This window comes from Hyperolius riggenbachi, chromosome 5, assembly GCF_040937935.1.
Source record: "Hyperolius riggenbachi isolate aHypRig1 chromosome 5, aHypRig1.pri, whole genome shotgun sequence".
NCBI lineage: Eukaryota > Metazoa > Chordata > Amphibia > Anura > Hyperoliidae > Hyperolius > Hyperolius riggenbachi.
The window spans coordinates 430,218,646-430,240,082 of record NC_090650.1 but is presented as its reverse complement, the minus strand read 5'-3'; the positions used below and the strand labels follow the sequence as shown (position 1 = coordinate 430,240,082).

The 21,437-nt window shown below is 46.0% G+C and overlaps 1 protein-coding gene across 2 annotated transcripts in view; it reads left to right on the top strand.

The window, feature by feature from the left end:
• Positions 1 to 21,437, top strand: part of COL22A1 (collagen type XXII alpha 1 chain) — a 483,118-nt gene that overhangs the window by 431,680 nt on the left and 30,001 nt on the right. For both annotated transcript variants that reach the window (XM_068238069.1, XM_068238068.1), the window contains exons 51-55: positions 786 to 839; positions 2,400 to 2,453; positions 8,868 to 8,921; positions 12,191 to 12,235; positions 12,442 to 12,495. In XM_068238069.1, coding sequence (XP_068094170.1) covers positions 786 to 839; positions 2,400 to 2,453; positions 8,868 to 8,921; positions 12,191 to 12,235; positions 12,442 to 12,495 — 261 coding nt within the window. The remainder of the gene's footprint in view (positions 1 to 785; positions 840 to 2,399; positions 2,454 to 8,867; positions 8,922 to 12,190; positions 12,236 to 12,441; positions 12,496 to 21,437) is intronic.

Below are 21,437 nucleotides of genomic sequence, written 5' to 3'. Positions count from 1 at the left end.
TGATTTAAGTCCACCCTTGGTGGAGGGGTTCCGGCCTACTATCCGTCCTATGTACAGAGAGTGACTTCTTAATCCTGAGTGGGGACAGGTCTAATCTTCCCACCTGCCTGTACAGTGGTTACCTGGACAATAACCCTTGTTTGAGTATTAAATTATACTTACACATTTCACCTCTACACTTTCATTAAATACTACACTATAGTGGGCTCTCGATGTCCCCCCCCCCCCTTTATTCTCTATATAGGTAGTGTGGACTGTTCTAAGGAGAGGTAATAATAATAATGGCAGTATTTGTATAGCGCCTTTCTCCTGTCGGATTTAAAGCGCTTGCGAGGCAGCCACTAGAGCGCACTCAGTAGGCAGTAGCAGTGTTAAGGAGACTTGCCCAAAGAAACTCCTTACTGAAATAGGTGCTGGCTTACTGAACAGGCAGAGCCGAGATTTGAACCCAGGTCTCCTGTGTCAGAGGCAGAGCCCTTAACCATTACACTTTTCAGCCACTGTAGGTAGTGGGGACAACGGGCAGTGCCAAAGCAGGTTGAGTCCAACAGCAAAGAAAACAAAAGAAAATATGATTTTTCTTTCTTTGTTGTAGGTCGGCGGCACACATATTAGATTCTGGGTTTAGACTCAACGGCATAACCACATTGGCCAAGTTTGTTTTTGTGCACAAGGCATTAGCAGCCCTACAAATCCACAATACGGAGAATGGCAGCATCAGTAACTGTACAGTTCTACTGTATTCATGTCATATTTCTAAAGCTTTGTCCCTTACTCTCTTTCAGGGCAAAGAGGGCCCTCCTGGACCACAAGGACCTCCTGGATTGCCCGGACTCCCAGTAAGTGCTGCTGAGATTGTTAACTCCTCCTACCTGATGTCCATTAGCCTGTCCATGTGCTGTGGAAGTGTCCCCTAATATCAGTAATTTAGCCATAATGAGGATTTTTATATAACAGGGACATGTACAGTGGGTGACTGCTCAGATTCCACTAGGGTGAAGATGTAATCTGATGGTAGGCAGTGGTGGAGAGGTGTGTCAATTATGGGATGAAGACAGTGGGGGAAGAGGCGTGTCCATTATGGGATGTAGAAGGTGCGGGAAGAGGCGTATCCATTATGGTTTGTAGGCAGAGGGTTAAGAGGCGTGTTCATTATGGAACGTAAGCAGGGGGTAGAGGTGTGTCCATTGTGGAATGCAGCCAGGGAATGACATGTGTCCATTATGGTAGATGGCTGACGAGCTGTTGGGCAAGCAGTACTATAGATGATCAAACCTAAACTTGGTTTCCACTATAAATCGCAGGTGGTGGTAAGTGAAAGCCACAGCCCAAACGCCTATTGTATTTCTCTCCATTTTGTGTGGACTCCATTCAATTCCATTGAATGCTACACTGCACACAATCAGACAAAAATATGTGATGTAGTGCAAAGTCCGACCAAGGTTTCGTAATGTATTACCCCTGATGAAGCCTGAACGGCGAAACCTTCGTCAGGCTGCAGAGTGAACAAGTAAGCACGACCTTGCAGAAAGTACTTTGGAAGTGTATTTTACTGAAAAGTGGTTTTATGCATAACTGTCTCTCAATTGATGGTCACTTGTATGGCTGTTGTATTCTTGTACACCAGGTGGCTAGGGGTTGATTTCTTTACTTGGAATTTAGTAAGCCACACACAAGTACAGGACACCAGTAGATTGCATATAGTTGGGCTTTAAAATAAAATCTCAGAGCTATGTTATAAATCCAAAATGAGAAGGCACGCCACAAGCATTAAACTTGCGTTTATTGAGCATATTCAGGGCTGGATTTCTGAAAAGGCCACAAAGATCATGGCCTTGGGTGCTGAAAAAGCAGAAGGGTGGGAGGACGTGGAGAGAAATACAAATAAGAAGTCTGCTTTGCTGCACACACAGCCTGAATTCCTGAGCTCCATGCATCTTCCTTACTTCCTGAGCTCCGTGCATCTTCCTTCCTTCCTGGTGTGCAATTTCCTGATATTGCAGGAAAATACAAGCTTCAGTTTACTGCCAGGGTTGTAGAGAAGAATTTCTGATCTAGTAAGGTTTACATTTACAGGAATATCAGCACCACTTTACAACTCAAGCTGAGCCGAACAGTATAGCTTGTCAGACTCTGTTAATAACTTGAGCCATTCCTTCTCCTCTATTCCCCTCCCTGGACTTGTAAATCTTTATCAGAAAGAGGTAAGGTTTTTTTCCCCCCTAGAGATATTTATGGTGGGCCTTGGGCGCTGGAAAGTAAGAATCCGTCCCTGAGCATATCACGGCACACTACATGTTTCGTTGCACGACCCCTTCATCAGGGGCACACCTGTTACATTGACTTACTGACGAAAGTGGCATTTTCTGTTTTGTCATTGAGATTTTTGTGTCTTTCAGGGCATGGCAGGAAAGGATGGAAAGGACGGAAAGCCAGGAGCTCCCGGAGAGGCGGTAGGTGATTCCTCTGAAGTTGCAGAGCCCCAACAAGCATATGAACAAGAACTTGGTGTGAAGTGTGAAGGGAGTCCTATAGAGTATTCCCACTACTCGTCAGACATTTGGAACTTCTAGGGTGAACTACGAGACCCATAAACACCAAAGAAGGGTGCTGCAGGAATCTCTGAGATTCTAATAACTTCAAGTTAATGCCCAAATTTAAGAATGACGATTGACGAATGCAGCAGACTGCATCGGGGACACTGTTTTTGTATAAAATGAGGCTTTTAAAATTTTTTATTGTAACCAACCTTTTGCCCCCTTTTACACTTGCATTGAAAACCTGCAATAGCAATGGAAGTGAATTGGGCCTTAAACACTTGCCGCATCATGTCGGAAGTGTATGTCTCGATGCAATCCCAACACACAGCCTGCAACACGTTGCCACAAGTCCCGCCCTTAACGCACAGTAGCTTGTGTCGATGGTTCCTGTGATTGTAACAACCTCAGGTTCATCTAAAAGACAAAAAGAAACCAGGAGCTCCAACATTCTTAGCAAATTGTTAAGGATGTATATACTCATAAAGGTGGGTTGCAAATCCTTGCAACAACCGTCAGCGCAGGCGGGAAATTAACCATCCCAGCTCGGTTTCTCAGGTCTGTGACAGGAACTGGGTGGTCGCACTCCGGAAGTTGAGAGGTCGAGAAGTCGAGAGGCGCTCATGCTGGCTACACAGCCATAGCAGTTGAGGCACCTGTTTTTTCACTGACCTGAGGAAGCGGTCACCGTGACCCACGAAACGCGTTGTCAATTTTATGTGCTTGAATAAAAGACCTTTTTCAATAAACTGGTCCAAATTATTCAAGAGAAGTATGATTCCCTCTCTGTTTATAAGATTAATAGCTTATTAGCCTATCTTTTATGCATTGGGTGCTTCCACCCCTGTTTTCAGTGTCTTAACACATGGTGCTTGGGGCAATAAAAGTCTATGGGCGGTGACATACTTCCTGTGTAGCAGAGGGTGTGTCACTTAGCAGAGGGGGTGCTATGCATATGACCCAGTCGGCGATCCATGGCGCGAGGTCATGTGTTTGTCATTTTATGCAACAGAAGCATCACCTCGCAACACCAAAAATATGTGTGAAACCAGCCTTAAAGGACAGCTGAAGTGAGAGGGATATGGACGCTGCCATGTTTATTTCCTTTTAAGCAATACCAGTTGCCTGGCTGTCCTGCTGATCCTCTGCCTCTAACACTTTTAGCCATAGCCCCTGAACAAGCATGCAGCAGATCAGGTGTTTCTAACATTTTTCTTAGTGATGTAGCGAACATCAATTTTTCGGTTCATTTACCACAATCTTTCACGAACTGGCTGTTCGTAGCGTGCTCCATAGACTTAAATGGCAGGCGAACGATCGCCAAATTTAGCGGTTAATAGCAAAGCCTCCTTACTCAGATCTGACAAGATTAGCTGCATGCTTATTTCTGGTGTTATTCAGACACTACTGCAGCCAAATAGATCAGCAGAGCTGCCAGACAACTGGTATTGTTTAAAAGAAAATAAATATGGCAGACGCCGTATCACTCACCCTTCAGTTGTCCTTTAATGAAACTTAATATCTTACAGGAGTGTATAATACAGTAAAGCGAGCTGCCTTTGTGTACATAGGTAATGAATATAAAAGATACATTTTGTGCAATGTATGAACACGATTGTAGAATCCTCTGAGCCTCATAGTGCAGGCGCTCTCTCTTGTATGTATTTCCCCAGCGCCTAATAAAGTCCTCAATTACTGCGGCCGTGCTATAGTAACGTCTGCTCCCCGGCTGTACATGTAGTGCACCGATGTCCTCCAGGGTCATTTATCAGAGCTGTGAGCAGAAATCTCATGTGTAGTATTGATCCTGATATTCTCGACGGCTGTACAGAGGCAAATACTGACATTCCACGCGGGCTTCATTTACCGGAAGTTTGCATCAAGGAAGCCATAATGAATAATTCTGATATTGTTTATCTGTAGTGAGACCCAGCTTAGGCTTAGTATGACCAGTCAGCAGGGAATGCCTTGTGGAGGACTGGATTAAAGGGAACCTAAACTGAGAAGGATATGGATTTTTCCTTGTAAAGTAATACCAGTTGCCTGACTCTCCTGCTGTTCCTGCGTCTCTAATACTTTTAGCCACAGCCCCTGAACAAGCATGCAGATCAGGTGCTCTGACTGAAGTCGGACTGGATTAGCTGCATGCTTGTTTCAGGTGTGTGATTCAGCCACTACTGCAGCCAAAGATCAGCAGGACTGCCAGGCAACTGGTATCGTTTAAAAGGAAACATCCATACCCCTCTCAGTTAAGGTTCCCTTTAAAGTGGTCTGAAAGTCAGCATTTCTACTTTGCTCTAAAAGATTCCTCACAGCTTGAAAGCTACTATCCCAGGAAAAAGTTCTAGCAGAACATCACTGAAATGGTTAAACAAAGCACTTTCTCCTGCTATTCAGCTTCAAATCCGCATCCAAACTAATAGAGAGATAACAGTATATTTTTTACTTGTTAAACTCAAAGGTATGAACACTGGAATGTAAACAAACACTCTGAGAAACGGTCTCTGCTTCAGGCACACACAGTGTTCAAAATAGCTCATTAGAAGATTTTAATATATAATAAAAAGCAGTTATAATAGAAAACTAATAAAATGCAATGGCAGCTTTCAGGGTAAGAAAAACTACACTTTGGAAACTTGCCATTTGTAAACAGACAATATTACGTGTGCACAAAAGCAAATATGATAACTGTATGAGAAATAACAAGTAGGAAAACACATTTTTATTGAATGTTATGTCAGAGTTTCAGATCACTTTAAGCAAGATGTGTCAGTTTAATGATTTTTTTTTTTTTTTTTGTAAATTAAGATTCCTTATTTTAAACTTCATTAGCGTTTATTTCAGTGGCGTACCGTCCATTGAGCGCACAGGGGCGTGGCGCACCGGGTGACAGGCGGGGAAAGGGGTGTCAAAGAGGCCAGCCCAGCCCATTTCAGAACAAGCCAGCAGAAAGTGCTCCCCCTCCCTTCTCTTCATTGCTCGACTATAGCTGGCTCAGACCCCCGTTTGCCCCGCCTCCGTCAACTCGGCGGCTAGTTTAACTTTGCAGAAGCCAGCCCACCCTGGGCTTCACTGGGATCTCAGCCGCGATTGGGGAGGATCCTATATTTGCAGGATCCCTGATGCTGCTGCTGCCGCCGCCGCGGCTGCACTGCTGCAGCCTGGGGCAATGAGATGCTGCCAAGCCATGCCAGTGCACTACTCCCCCTTCCAGGCAGGCTCATGGGGATCCCAGAGACGGGAGGCGGGCCCACCGCTGAGACCATGTCAGCCACTGCTGCCCCTGCTTCCTCTCGGCTGCTCAACACCCGACCAGCTGGGCCACCCAGGCACACCATCGGCAAACACCAGGGATGGATCGACACCTTCCGCTGCTGTCAGTACACCACTGGACACCCCTGCCAGCTGCCAGTGTCTCTCTTCGTCTCTCTCTCTCTTCTGTCTCCTCTCTGACTGTCTCTCCTCTCTCTTCCTCCTGTCTCTCTCACCTCTGTCTCTCCCACCTGTCTCTCTCCGCTCTCGCTTCCTTTTCTCTGTCTCTCCCACCTGTCTCTCTCTCTCTCTCTGCTCTGTCTCTCCCACCTGTCTCTCTCTCTGCTCTGTCTCTCTCTGCTCTGTCTCTCTCTCTCTCCCACCTGTCTCTCTCTCCCCCCTGCCTCTCTTTCCTCTGTCTCTCCCTTCTGTCTCTCCCACCTGTCTCTCTCCACTCTGTCTTCCTTCTCTTTCTCTCCCGTCCCTCCCTCCTGTCTCTCTCCTCTCTCTCTGCTCTGTCTCTCTCCGCTCTCTCTTCCTTCTCTCTCCTGTCCCTCCCTCCTGTCTCTCTCTCTCTCTCTCTGCTCTGTCTCTCTCTCTCTCTGCTCTGTCTCTCTCTCTCTCTGCTCTGTCTGTCTGTCTCTCTCTCTCTGCTCTGTCTCTTTCACCAGTCTCTGCTCTGTCTCTCACACATGTCTCTCTCTCACTGCTCTGTCTCTCCCTTCTGTCTCTCTCTGCTCTCTCTTCCTTCTCTCTCTCTCCTGTCTCTCCCTCCGGTGTCTCTCTCGCTCTGCTCTCCCACCTGTCTCTCTCTTTCTGCTCTGTCTCTCCCACCTGTCTCTCTCTGCTCTGTCTCTCCCACCTGTCTCTCTTTCTGCTCTGTCTCTCCCACCTGTCTCTCTCTGCTCTGTCTCTCCCACCTGTCTCTCTTTCTGCTCTGTCTCTCCCACCTGTCTCTCTCTTTCTGCTCTGTCTCTCCCACCTGTCTCTTTCTCTTTCTGCTCTGTCTCTCTCTGCTCCGTTTCTCTCTCTGCTCTCTCTCCTTCCTGTCTCGCTCTGTCACTCCCTTCTCTCTCTCTCTTTCTCTCTCTCTCTCTCTCTCTCTCTCTCTCTCTGCTCCGTCTTTCCCTCCGGTCTCTCTCTCTCTCTCTCTGCTCCGTCTTTCTCTCCGGTCTCTCTCTCTCTCTCTCTCTGCTCCGTCTTTCCCTCCGGTCTCTCTCTCTCTGCTCTCTCTGCTCAGTCTCCCTCCTGTCTTCTGCCTCCTGTCTTTCTCTGCTCTGTCACTGCCTCCTGTCTCTCTCCGCTCTGTCTCTCCCTCCTGTCTCTCTCTGCTCTCTTTTCCTCCTGTCTCTGTTTCTACCTCCTGTCCTCTCTCTCTCTCTCTGCTCTGTCTCTCTCTGCTCCATTTCTCTCTCTGCTCTCTCTCCTTCCTGTCTCTCTCTCTCTCTCTCTGCTCTGTCTCTCCCTTCTCTCTTTCTCTTTCTCTCTCTCTGCTCTGTCTTTCCCTCCGATCTCTCTCTCTCTCTCTCTCTGCTCCGTCTTTCCCTCCGGTCTCTATCTCTCTCTGCTCAGTCTCCCTCATGTCTTCTGCCTCCTGTCTCTCTCTGCTTTGTCTCTCCCTCCTGTCTCTCTGCTCTGTCTCTCTCCGCTCTGTCTTCCTCCTGTCTCTGTTTCTGCCTCCTGTCCTCTCTTCTCTCTCTCTCTCTCTCTCTCTCTCTCTCTCTCTCTCTCTCTCTCTCTCTCTCTCTCTCTCTCTCTCTCTCTCTCTCCCTCTCCCTCTCCCTCTCCCTCTCCCCCTCTCTCTCTCTCTCTCTCGTGTCTGTATGCGTGTGTGCACCTGGGGGTCACTCAGCCAGAAATACATTGGCCATATACAGGGGAATCTAACTATATACAAGGGGGATCCATTAGAGATCTGACTATATACAATGACTGTGTACAGGGGGATCTGACTATATACCCTGGCTATATACAGGGGCGATCTGAATATATACACTGGCTATATACTAAAGGGGAAGTCTGGCTATATACTAAAGGGAGATTTGGCTATATATACTGTAATTGGGTATCATGTTGGTTACCTATCCTAAATGGGGGGTTATCTATCTACCTATACTATAAATGGGGGGTTAATCTGGCTACCTGTGCTAAAAGGGGGATTGTCTGGCTACCTAATCGCTGCCACATTATATATATTTTGGAAAAACACTGCTGCATCGTGTATTTTGTATGGAAACACTGCACATTGTGGCTATACTACACTACCTATACTGGGGGCAATAATTCCAGGATACCTATACTGGGGGGCACCCATACCTGACATTACCCGCCGTGGCGGGCTTTCCTTTTTTGGTGGCGGGTGGGGGTGTCATTTCATTCCAAGCACCGGGTGTCAAAAGCCCTAGGTACGCCACTGGTTTATTTTACTATTGTCTGCAAACAAGCTGTTTGTACTGCATATAATATCTGCACTCTGCGATTTTGTGGTATAGACAATGGCACTGGGGCAGAGGGGGAGGCTTTGCCAGAGCTCCCCCTTACCATGAACCATGTGGGCTTGTATAGCTCAGGGTGCTCATTGTAAACTGCTACTTAATGGCAGGGCTCTCAAAACTTGCCACAGTTGGTCACTGGGTGACTGGGATTCATTTTCAGGAAAGTGGGTGGAGCCTACAACAGCCAATCAAAATTCACCTTTTCAGAGGGAATATTTAAATTGCTGCCATTTCTACACTGTTAATAGCAGAGGCCTCAAACCTGCTACAGTCGGTCGCTGAGTGACTGGGGTTCAAATTCACAGATTGGGGAGCAGCCACAAACAGCCAATCAGATTTATTTATTCTCAATGGGAACATTTTTAATTATTGATGCGCAGGCCCCCGAAGCTCACAAACTTTGTCATTGAGTGACTGTGTGTCAAGGTTAGAAAACATCGGCGGAGCCAACAACCAAATATGTACCCGAGCAACGCTGGGTCATCAGTTAGTATATGTATAATTTTGTTTCCAGAGGTTCACTTTGATGTAGAGTCTAGTTGTTTGGCAGTGTCTTTCATTGTCTCTTTTCTTTCTTGTTTAGGGAAAGCCAGGAGAACTGGGAGCACCTGGAAGAGAAGGATCACGAGGCCCTCCGGTGAGAGTCTGGAGAGTGTGAAGAGAGGGAACCTATACAAGAGGCCCCACCCCTAAAAAAAAGACATAATTATAGCCATAGCAACCAGGGTAGCTGCTGTTGAGCCCAGGAGGGATACTTATCCCTCCACACTGTCCATATGGAGGGCCAGCTTAGGTTTAATAATCCGAATATAATAATAATAATCTGAACATTTGTATAGTGTTTTTATCCTGTTGGACTCAAGGCGTTCAAGAGCTGCAGCCACTGGGACGCGCTCAAGAGATCACTCTGCAGTGTTAGGGAGTCTTGCTTTGAACTTCTTACTGAATAGGTACTGAGCCTAGCCAGGATTTGGACCCTAGTCTCTCATGTCAAAGGCAGAGCCCTAAACTAGTACATTATCCAGCCACAGGTTTAAGCAGACAAGAAGAAAGAAGTTGAGATTAGGAACAGAAAAGAAGCAGTGTAGGATTAGATATAGGTGAAACAGAGGACATTAGAAAGAGGTACAAGAGACGTGGAGGTCTAGGAGGAAGAGAAAGTGAGGACTCTGGCCTTCCTGTTCCTCTCTCTGTTCCCTCGTTCAACCACTGGACCCCCGTTCAAATCTACAGCCAGCTGCGTCTTTCGGGTGTCCTCAGAAGTACTTGGGTCTCTGAGTACTTCCAAAGATAAGCTGCAACCTACTGCGCATGTGCGCTTCCATATGCGTATTACGGAGCCGCTGGTCTGTGAAAGTGCTCTGAGACCTACTTCCTTGGCTTTCCGGGGAGACTCGAAGGCCTCTTTGGCATAAAAGTCGGAGGCAGGATTGGGACCCTGGACGTAGATCGAAGGGGGCGCAGAGAGGACCGGGAAGGCTCTAAGGGATCTAGAACCTTCCCTCTTCTTCGGTGAGTAGCTAACTTTTTTTCGGGTGGTTACAGTTGTTTTTAATATTTGCGTTCTCGGGCCTACCAGAAGGCTTCATTACTTTTATATATTCTGCATCTGTTCTCTGTTATGGAAACGCAGGAAGGTGTACTCACCTCCTCCCGCTGCAGCAGAAGAATGATTGACACGTTCCCGTAATACTCACATACATGTGAAGAGAAATGACTGCCCTGACACGCGGATTGCACACACTTCACATAACGCTTATTGGAAATCAATCTTCTCACCAGGAATAAAGCTGGCGTTGGTAAATGGAGATGTGACATGTGTGCAATTACCACAGCCAGCGAAGCAGCAATACAAGGCTCTACTGTAGGCTCGACTCTTTCTCTAGATGCTTATGTGTTGCTGCAATTGATATTACTATCATTCTACTTCGGAGTTTGGCAGGCCGACTCTATATCCTTCTATGCTGATTTGATGACTGCATGCAGTATGTTAAGATCAGCCATTTTGGCTATAGGAAGGCTTCGTTCACAGTGGGGCATTGCGTTGAATTTACAGGGAACACAACTCCCACTGAGAACGTAGCTAAAGAGACGTTCTCCGGGAGTATCTGTTACAAATACAGAAGTTCAAGCTATAAATGGAAGGGGTAATAAAACAAAAGAGGCACTCAGTTGGCTCATTACGCTTGCGTTTATCAAATCTTCAGCAGTTACACACCATGTTTCGGGGTTACTCCTGATGAAGGAGGTATCCACGAAACATGTTGTGTAAGTGTTGAAGATTTGATAAGCCAATTCAGTGCTGCCATTTTATAACTGAATAAGTTTGTGCGGATTGGTGGCCCACAGGAGGATAGAGCACCGGCAGCAGGGGGGTAACTACAAATCATGGAGCCCCCCAACAAAACTTTTTATGGGGGCCCCTTAAAGCGGGTCCGAGATGAAAAACTAACTATAACAAGTAACTTGTCTATATATCTTATCTAAAGTTTAGATAGTTTACACAGCAAATCTAGCTGCAAACAGCTTTAATAGAAAATTATTATTATTTCCTGTAATACAATGACAGCAGCCATGTTGTTTGTAAGCATTACACACAGGCAGGCTTATCTGCATCTTCAGTGCTCAGCCTGTGAAAAAAAACCTAATCCCCCCTCCTCCCCTCTGCCTCTGAAATCAATGGCTAGTAACACCTCCTCCTCCTCCTGCCCAGACTGAGCTCCCATGAGCCCTTGCTACTGCCAAGGCTCTCTGAAAACCTGTGGGCGTGGTTTATTTAGTTTATAGGGAAGTATTAAAACAAAAACAAAAAAAGTATTTGGCTTGAGGAATGCCGTATAAACAATAGGAAATGAACACAATTATGCAATGAGCAAAAGTTCACCTCGGATCCACTTTAATGTTTACAACCCTTGCCTCTCCGTGACCCACACAACATGGGCGTTTTATCATACAAGGTGTGACTATCAGGATCTTCTTCACACCCATAACATCTGTTGCCACATAAACACCTGATCTGGAGTATCAGAGAATGGGAAGGTTGCTAGTTGTGGCCCTGCCACACCTCTGGGCCCCCTTGCAGTCGCAGGAACTGCTCCCCTCTAGTTACGCCCCTGACCGTCAGCCTAGGCTAGACCAGGCCTAAGGATAAGGAAATTTCACATCACGCTCTGCTTATAAATGGGAAGGGGATCGCTGCACATGAGGGGGGGGGGGGGCGGGGGGGCGGGGTAATGGGTAAAAGTGCATTATGATTGGAGTAAACATGGGCCTGCGGAGGTTTTTCTGCATGGCGTTAGTGGTGGCACAAGACTGGTAACTATCTGAAATATATCATAGGTGGCAACATCTTTAGCCCTGTCAGGTGCAGCTCTGCGGAATGATTGGTTACTTAAAGGCAACTCTGAGGATGATGTGAATTTTTCCTTTTAAAATAATGCCAGTTGCCTGGCAGTCCTGCTGATCCTGAGTCTCTAATACTTTCATCCGCAGCCCCTGAACAAGCATGCAGATCAGGTGCTCTGACTGAAGTCAGACTGGATTAGCTGCATGCTTGTTTCAGGTGTGAGATTCAGCCACTACTGCAGCCAAAGAGATCAGCAGGACTGACAAACAACTGGTATTGTTTAAAAGGAAACAGGTTTCCTTTCAAATTCCAAAGCCAGTGAAAATAGTACTTGGTCTCCCAGAATGCTCAGGGGGGAGGAGAATTCCACATAGCTAAACAGCCTAGGCTAAGCACCATGGGAAGGACGGGGCTACATAGCAATATATAGATACAGTGTTTCTGATGCTGAACCTAGGATACTTGCCATAAAAGGGGATATCCTGAATAATGTATGCTATCTGTCACTACACTGTCTCTTTAATTATAGACTTGATAAATAACTGCATTATTTTTTGCAGGGCTTTAAAGGCCACAGAGGTGATGCGGGACTGCCGGGGAGCCGGGTAAGTAACTGGATACAGTATTATGTGCAGAGGTGTCATGGCTGACTGCTCAGTGTCACATGACTGAAGCCCATGTCGGTTTCATCCTAGCCTATGTGTTGCATCTCTGTTTATGTTGTACGCTACGAAGATAAAACTAATAAAATATTTTAATGAAAAGAACATAAGACGTGTCCCTAAACAGGTGTGCTTACCTTTATTTTTAGGGAGAACCAGGCTTGGCGGGACCTCCAGGACGGGAAGGGTCAACAGGAAAAGACGTGAGTCCATGACACCATCATCTTCGGCACAATGATATTTTTGTCCTTGATTTAGAAAGCCTAAACACACAGCTCCCAACTGTCCCTCTGTTCGGAGGGACAGTCCCTCTTTGGGAACCGAATCCCTCTCTCCTCCCCATTTGTCCCTCTTTCAGGACTGATGTACAGATCTGTGCTAATACATGTACTTTTCTTCAGAAAAATGTCTTAACTGAGCTTTATTTCCATCGACTACGGTAAATTGATGTATTTCTCAAATGTAAAAATGAAGAAAAACTAATAGAAATGATCAGGGTGGTTTGAATGATAAAATTACATCTTTTGATTCTGAATTCTTTGCGATATGCATGGCAAGGGATGTAGTGGGGCGTGGTGAAAGGTGTGGCAGGGGGGTGTCTTAAGGTGTCCCTCCTCCTTCTCTCAAAACGTTGGGAGGTATGCTAAAGATATTGCACAGAATGTACAAAAATATACCTGCAGGATTTGTTAAGTAAAGCAGGACAGAGCAACCAATCAAATTTCACACAATGAAAAGCAAACCAGCAATTAATTCTAATTGGTTGCCTTATGGTGATCCATTTACCAATGCCTGTATGGCATGCCATATGTACGAATACCTTAAAGTGATCTCTGGTAAAAAAAAAAAAAAAAAAAAATGTTGCCCTTCACAACAAATGAATACCATACCCATCAGAATCTCTCTATAAGGCCCAGCAATTGTGCTGCCCAGTCTGGAGTCTTTGGTAGCCTGGCTATTGTGTCATCACAGGGGCTTGGACACCCCCAGTGCCTTCTGTGAGGAAAGCATACTGGCACTCTCCCTCCCTTCTGCTGTTCTCTATAGGAAGGGCGTGGCTACAACTGCCAGTTACCCTCCTACTGTGTACAATATGGAAGATTTGTCTTCCCAAAACTGTCACCCTCTTCCCTACCTGCAATTGTTCCTGGGATGTGGTGTTGGGGATAATGGGTGGGACTGTGGCTTGCTTATCAGTCACCATCCATCCTCCTAACTCTATTAGAGAGAAGAAGCAAAGAAGCAAACACCACTTTTTTTTCCTGGTTTCTAATAGCTATAGGAGCTGACATGTCCCCCCCCCCCATTCTACCTGCCCATTATTTATCCAGGGGAAGGTGTGAAGATAGCATCTGTGACTTCTGTAAACTATTTGAAGCACAGTATTCTAACTACCAAACCCCCTACTGAAGAAAGCTTTTGTTTTCTATCTGCTAATTTGTGCAATAAAATAATTACATAAGTCATTATGTGCCCAAAAGACCACGTAAATAAGTAAAAAAAAAACCCTCTGCTTAAAAAAAAAAAAAAAGTTAAAATTTAAGTTTTTTTTTTATTAATGAACCACATTGTTGGCATGCATACAGTGGTGTGAAAAACTATTTGCCCCCTTCCTGATTTCTTATTCTTTTGCATGTTTGTCACACTTAAATGTTTCTGCTCATCAAAAACCGTTAACTATTCGTCAAAGATAACATAATTGAACACAAAATGCAGTTTTAAATGATGGTTTTTATTATTTAGTGAGGAAAAAACTCAAAACCTACATGGCCATGTGTGAAAAAGTGATTGCCCCCCCTTGTTAAAAAAATAACTTAACTGTGGTTTATCACACCTGAGTTCAATTTCTGTAGTCACCCCCAGGCCTGATTACTGCCACACCTGTTTCAATCAAGAAATCAATTAAATAGGAGCTATCTGACACAGAGAAGTAGACCAAAAGCACCTCAAAAGCTAGACATCATGCCAAGATCCAAAGAAATTCAGGAACAAATGAAAACAAGAGTACTGTAATTGAGATCTATCAGTCTGGTAAAGGTTATAAAGCCATTTCTAAAGCTTTGGGACTCCAGTGAACCACAGTGAGAGCCATTATCCACAAATGGCAAACACATGGAACAGTGATGAACCTTCCCAGGAGTGGCTGGCCGACCAATATTACCCCAAGAGCGCAGAGAAAACTCATCCGAGAGGCCACAAAAGACCCCAGGACAACATCTAAAGAACTGCAGGCCTCACTTGCCTCAATTGAGGTTAGTGTTCACGACTCCACCATAAGAAAGAGACTGGGCAAAAACGGCCTGCATGGCAGATATCCAAGGCGCAAACAACTTTTAAGCAAAAAGAACATTAAGGCTCGTCTCAATTTTGCTAAAAAAAATCTCAAAGATTGCCAAGACTTTTGTCAAAATACCTTGTGGACCGACGAGACAAAAATTGAACTTTTTGGAAGGTGCGTGTCCCGTTACATCTGGCGTAGAAGTAACACAGCATTTCAGCAAAAGAACATCATACCAACAGTAAAATATGGTGGTGGTAGTGTGATGGTCTGGGGTTGTTTTGCTGCTTCAGGACCTGGAAGGCTTGCTGTGATAGATGGAACCATGAATTCTACTGTCTACCAAAAAATCCTGAAGGAGACTGTCCGGCCATCTGTTCGTCAACTCAAGCTGAAGCGATCTTGGGTGCTGCAGCAGGACAATGACCCAAAACACACCAGCAAATCCACCTCTGAATGGCTGAAGAAAAACAAAATGAAGACTTTGGAGTGGCCTAGTCAAAGTCCTGACCTGAATCCTATTGAGATGGTTTGGCATGACCTTAAAAATGCGGTTCATGCTAGAAAACTGTCAGACCTGTCAGAATATCTACTCACAAATCAGCCCCAATGCCCCAATCTATCACCACACGCTTCACCCTATGTGGCGCGTCCCCGCTTGAACAGGAGGTGAGGAGACAACACCTGCCCGACTTCGGTTACACCCAGGCCTTTAGTGTGCAAAGTATTGGGGCTGAATGCAGGGTGAGCAAATAATCCTCTAGATCAAACAGGAAGTTAAACACAGTCCAGAACAATCTAAGGTCATACACGGTAGATCATAAATATCGAGGTACAGAAGGAACAAACGGTTTCACGGTCAGTGTCCAGGCAGGGGTCGGTACAGGCGGCGATCAAGAGTAGTGTTATCCAGGCAAGGTTCAGTTCAGGCAGCAATCACAGAATGGTCGATATTCAGGCAAGGGTCAGGTCAGGCGGCAATCAAAGAGAAGTCGATATCCAAGCTTAATCGGTACACAGAAAATCCACAGCAGAATCACACCCAGCAAGCAAGACACAAGCTATCACGGGCAATGTGTTGGAGAGGAAGTCAGGTTTAAATATCTCACTCAACCAATCAGTGGCCGGCCACTCACACCACAACCAATCAAAATGCAGCATGATCCCTGCCTAAGTGTCAGCTGTAATACCAGCTGACACAACCAACAGGAGCCCTCTGTCTTGTCAGCTGACTGATAATGTCAGCTGACTATGTGATACGTCTTCTGAGCGTATAGGACGGACGCTTGACTCTATGCGTCCGTCCCCGCTCATTCCCTAGCTGCGCGCGCACACCCCTGTTGCCATGGACGCCGGGGTTGTTGTGCGCGCGAGAGGACGGCGCGAACCCGGAAGTGCTGGAGCCCGCATGGAGACCAGCGGAGACGGCAGCATCGCGGGATCCCCGAGGTGAGTCCCTGACATTACCCCCCCCCCCCCCCCCCCCCCCCCCCGAGGAGTGGCCCCTGGACACTCTAATCGAGGTTTGAAAGGAAATTTGTCATAAAATTATTTAATTATTTGATCAGCATGAACCTGTCTAGCGGGAACCCATGACCTTTCCTCTGGACCATAACCCTTCCAATCAATCAGAAATTGTAGTGACTTTTTTACAATACGTGAATCTAAGATTTTCTCTATCTCATATTCAATTTCACCATTGACCATCACAGGATCTGGGGGAGTAACAGATTGATTACAATTAACGGCAGATTTCAGTAACGAGACATGAAATGAATCTACCCCCCTGAGGGAATTCGGCATCTTGACTCTATAAGTCACGTCATTGATTTTTTGAGATATTGGATAGGGACCAATAAATTTAGGTCCTAATTTGGTAGATGGTTGTCTAAGAGAAATGTTTCGAGTAGACACCCAAACCATATCCCCAGGCACAAACTGTGGTTCAGGAGACCGATGACGGTCAGCAAATGACTTTTGTCGTTGCCCTGCTACCTTTAAGTTCTCCTGAACCTGTTTCCAAACCAACTCCATGTGAGCAACCCAATTGTCGAGGTCGGGAAGATCAGAGGAAGTTGGAGACAGTGAGCAAAATTTTGGATGCAACCCTGTAACAATCTGAAAAGGAGACATTTTAGTGGAAGCATTTTCAGCAAAGGACAGGTAATCAGACCAAGTCTCCTGACAGTTGGCTACAAAACATCGCAGAAATTGCTCTAAATTCTGATTGGTCCTTTCTGTCTGTCCATTAGTTTCTGGGTGGTACCCTGAAGAGAATGACAACGAAATTCCTAGACAATTACAGAAGGCCTTCCAAAACCGTGACACAAATTGAACCCCCCTGTCAGATACAATATTTTCAGGGATCCCATGTAATTTAAGAATGTTGCAAATAAAAAGTTGAGCTAATTCTTTAGCGGATGGTAATTTTGGCATTGGTATGAAATGACACATTTTGCTAAATCTGTCCACTACAACCCATACAGCAGTATTACCCTGAGAACTGGGCAGATCTACAATAAAATCCATGGAAATATGTGTCCATGGTTTTAGTGGAACAGGTAAAGGCATGAGGGTGCCTTGAGGACTGGTACGTAAAACTTTACTGCGGGCACAAACAGAACAGGATTTAACATACGAACACACGTCCCTGCTCAAGGAAGGCCACCACACCAGTCTTTTTAAGAGATTAAGTGTCTTCTTCTCGCCTGGATGACCTGTGGTTTTAGACTCATGCAATTGTTGCAGGACCTGCAACCTGAGGTGAGGGGGAACAAACAGACAATCAATTGGTTTCCCTGGTGGAACCCTCCTTTGAGCAGACTTCAACTTTTCTGAGAGGTCTGGGGACAGATTAATGGCCGCAATGATATATTGTTTAGGAATGATGGTTTCAGGGGACCTAGCCTGCGGCTCCGGAATCCCAAAACTACGGGATAGAGCATCCGCCTTCACATTTTTTGACCCAGGTTTATACGTTATAGTAAAATTAAAACGCGAAAAGAACAAAGCCCATCGAGCTTGTCGCGGATTAAGTCTTTTAGCGTTCTCAATGTATTCAAGGTTTTTATGATCTGTAAAAACTGTGACAGGATGAAGGGCTCCCTCTAACCAATGTCTCCACTCCTCAAACGCTAGTTTAACCCCCAAGAGCTCTCTGTTACCAATGTCATAATTCCGCTCAGCGGAAGAAAATTTTCTAGAGAAAAAGGCACATGGGTGGAGACATTCAGGAGAACCAGTGTATTGAGAAAGTACTGCCCCCACCCCCAATTCTGAGGCGTCTACCTCCAAAACAAACGGTCTTTGAACATCAGGATGGGTCAGAACTGGGGCAGAACAAAAGGTCTCCTTTAATTCTTTAAAAGCTGTTAGTGCTCCAGAGGTCCAATTGGAGGGATCTGCACCTTTTTTAGTGAGATCCGTCAATGGGGCCACCTTCAGGGAAAATTTTTTAATAAACTTTCTATAAAAATTAGCAAACCCAAGGAAGCGTTGCAAGGACTTCAGATCAGTGGGTTGGGGCCAGTTTAATACTGCTGAGAGCTTGGCAGGGTCCATGGCTAGGCCAGAACTAGACATCACATAACCTAGGAAGGATACTTCTTGAATCTCAAACTCGCATTTCTCCAATTTAGCGTATAAACAATTTTCCCTGAGTTTCTGTAACACCCTCTTAACATGTTCACGATGTTCATCTAGAGAAGAGGAAAAAATTAAGATGTCATCCAAATACACTACCAGAAAACGTCCTAAATAATCACGAAATACATCATTGATGAAATCTTGGAACACAGCTGGGGCATTACATAACCCAAACGGCATTACCAAATACTCGTAGTGCCCATCCTTGGTATTAAAGGCCGTTTTCCATTCATCCCCCTGTCTGATCCTTATCAGATTATAAGCACCTCTGAGGTCTAATTTAGAAAATACCTTAGCCCCGGCTACCTGGGCAAAAAGATCCTCAATTAACGGCAAAGGGTAGCGGTTTTTTACAGTGATTTTGTTTAAACCCCTATAATCAATACAAGGCCTCAACCCACCATCCTTCTTTTCGACAAAGAAAAACCCAGCACCCGCAGGGGATGAGGAGGGGCGTATGAACCCTTTGCCCAGGTTTTCTTTAATATAGTCTTTCATTGCCCTGTCTTCAGGCCCTGAAAGGCTATATAACCTTCCCCTAGGTGGCATGGTTCCTGGAAAAAGGTCAATAGGACAATCATAAGACCTGTGTGGAGGTAATTTGTCAGCGGCCTGAGGGGAAAAAACATCAATAAATTCATGGTAAACTTCTGGTAATTTTTCCTCCACACACGTGGCCCCTAGGCATAAACGTGTGAGACAATTATTATTGCAATATGAAGACCATTTAATCAATTGACCTGACTGCCAGTCAATAATAGGATTATGCAATCTTAACCATGGTAACCCCAAGATGATGGGACTAGAGGGAATATTCAAGACATAAAATTTCAGTATTTCAGAATGTAGTGCACCAATTTTTACAGAGATGTCAGAGGTGACAGAAATTGGCTGGCCAGCTTGCAGTGGAGTGTCATCAATGGCTGTCACATACAATCTTTCAGAACAAACAGAAACAGGAACACCAAGCTCCTGTGCCAAAGCTAGATCCATGAAGTTACCTGCAGCTCCACAATCAACAAATGCTTGACCTTGGTAACTCTTGCCACCTCGGACAATATCAATAGGTAATAATACTCGGTCATATTTAAGAGGAAATACCTGATCGCCTAGGTGAGTTTCCTCGGCCTCACCTAAGCGCTGGAGTTTTCCTGTTTCTTCCTTTTAATAGGACAGTTCTGAGCATAATGCCCCGGGCCCCCACAATAGAGACATAATCCCTCCTTCCTCCTCCTAGCTTTCTCGATCACAGACAGTCTAGAAACACCCAACTGCATGGGTTCAGGTTCATCAGAAGTGGACGAGGAGGGAACAGATACTGGAACAGGAACTGGAGGAACTGATAAAGACCAGACTGGTTTAAAGGATGAGTCCCTTTCCTGGCGTCTCTCCCTGAGACGTCGATCAATCTGGATGGAGAGTTGAATCAAATCCTTCAACGTACCAGGAACTCCTACCCTGGCCAATTCATCCTTTAATTGCTCTGAAAGTCCCAACCTGAACTGATGTTTCAAAGCCGCATCATTCCATGCTGTGTCTCCGGACCAGTGGCGAAACTCAGTCACGTATTCTTCCACCGGTCGCCTGCCTTGACGGAGAGCCTGAAGAGCAGTTTCGGCTGAAGCTCCTTTGCCGGGGTCCTCATAGAGTTCAGCTAAGGCCTCAAAGAGTGTGGTGGTACTAGCAAGAGCTGGATGTTGCTGCTCAACTAGCCGGAGCGCCCAGGCCTGAGGTTCTCCCTGTAATAAAGAAATAATTGCTCCCACTCGAGTACTTTCACTGGCATAGGTTCTGGGGAGCAGTGAAAAATGCAAGAAACATGCGCTCCGAAAAAGTCTGAATTTTGAACGATCCCCAGAAAACCTCTCTGGTAAGGGGAGTCGGGGTTCCGGTACTTGATGATCAAGAGGTTGAACCTGTGCAGGGGCAGACTCAACTGGTGGGGGTGGAACAGGAGCGGATACGGCTGCAGCCGCCAAAAGTGGAGTGGGAGGAGTGTCTGGAGCGCGTAGCTGTTCCTGGATTTGTGAATAATTTTTCTGAACCTCTTCCACTGAAATTCTGAGCTGAGCCACCAGTTCACAGAGGAGCTCCATTTGAGAACGTTCCCCGTCAACGTTCATAGCTGATTTTGGGGAAATGGCCCGTGATAATGTCAGACCTGTCAGAATATCTACTCACAAATCAGCCCCAATGCCCCAATCTATCACCACACGCTTCACCCTATGTGGCGCGTCCCCGCTTGAACAGGAGGTGAGGAGACAACACCTGCCCGACTTCGGTTACACCCAGGCCTTTAGTGTGCAAAGTATTGGGGCTGAATGCAGGGTGAGCAAATAATCCTCTAGATCAAACAGGAAGTTAAACACAGTCCAGAACAATCTAAGGTCATACACGGTAGATCAGAAATATCGAGGTACAGAAGGAACAAACGGTTTCACGGTCAGTGTCCAGGCAGGGGTCGGTACAGGCGGCGATCAAGAGTAGTGTTATCCAGGCAAGGTTCAGTTCAGGCAGCAATCACAGAATGGTCGATATTCAGGCAAGGGTCAGGTCAGGCGGCAATCAAAGAGAAGTCGATATCCAAGCTTAATCGGTACACAGAAAATCCACAGCAGAATCACACCCAGCAAGCAAGACACAAGCTATCACGGGCAATGTGTTGGAGAGGAAGTCAGGTTTAAATATCTCACTCAACCAATCAGTGGCCGGCCACTCACACCACAACCAATCAAAATGCAGCATGATCCCTGCCTAAGTGTCAGCTGTAATACCAGCTGACACAACCAACAGGAGCCCTCTGTCTTGTCAGCTGACTGATAATGTCAGCTGACTATGTGATACGTCTTCTGAGCGTATAGGACGGACGCTTGACTCTATGCGTCCGTCCCCGCTCATTCCCTAGCTGCGCGCGCACACCCCTGTTGCCATGGACGCCGGGGTTGTTGTGCGCGCGAGAGGACGGCGCGAACCCGGAAGTGCTGGAGCCCGCATGGAGACCAGCGGAGACGGCAGCATCGCGGGATCCCCGAGGTGAGTCCCTGACAAAAACCCTCAAATAAAGCTGAATTACAACAATTCTGCAATGATGAGTGGGCCAAAATTCCTCCAGAGCGCTGTAAAAGACTCGTTGCAAGTTATCGCAAACGCTTGATTGCAGTTATTGCTGCTAAGAGTGGCCCAACCAGTTATTAGGTTCAGGGGGCAATTTCTTTTTCACAC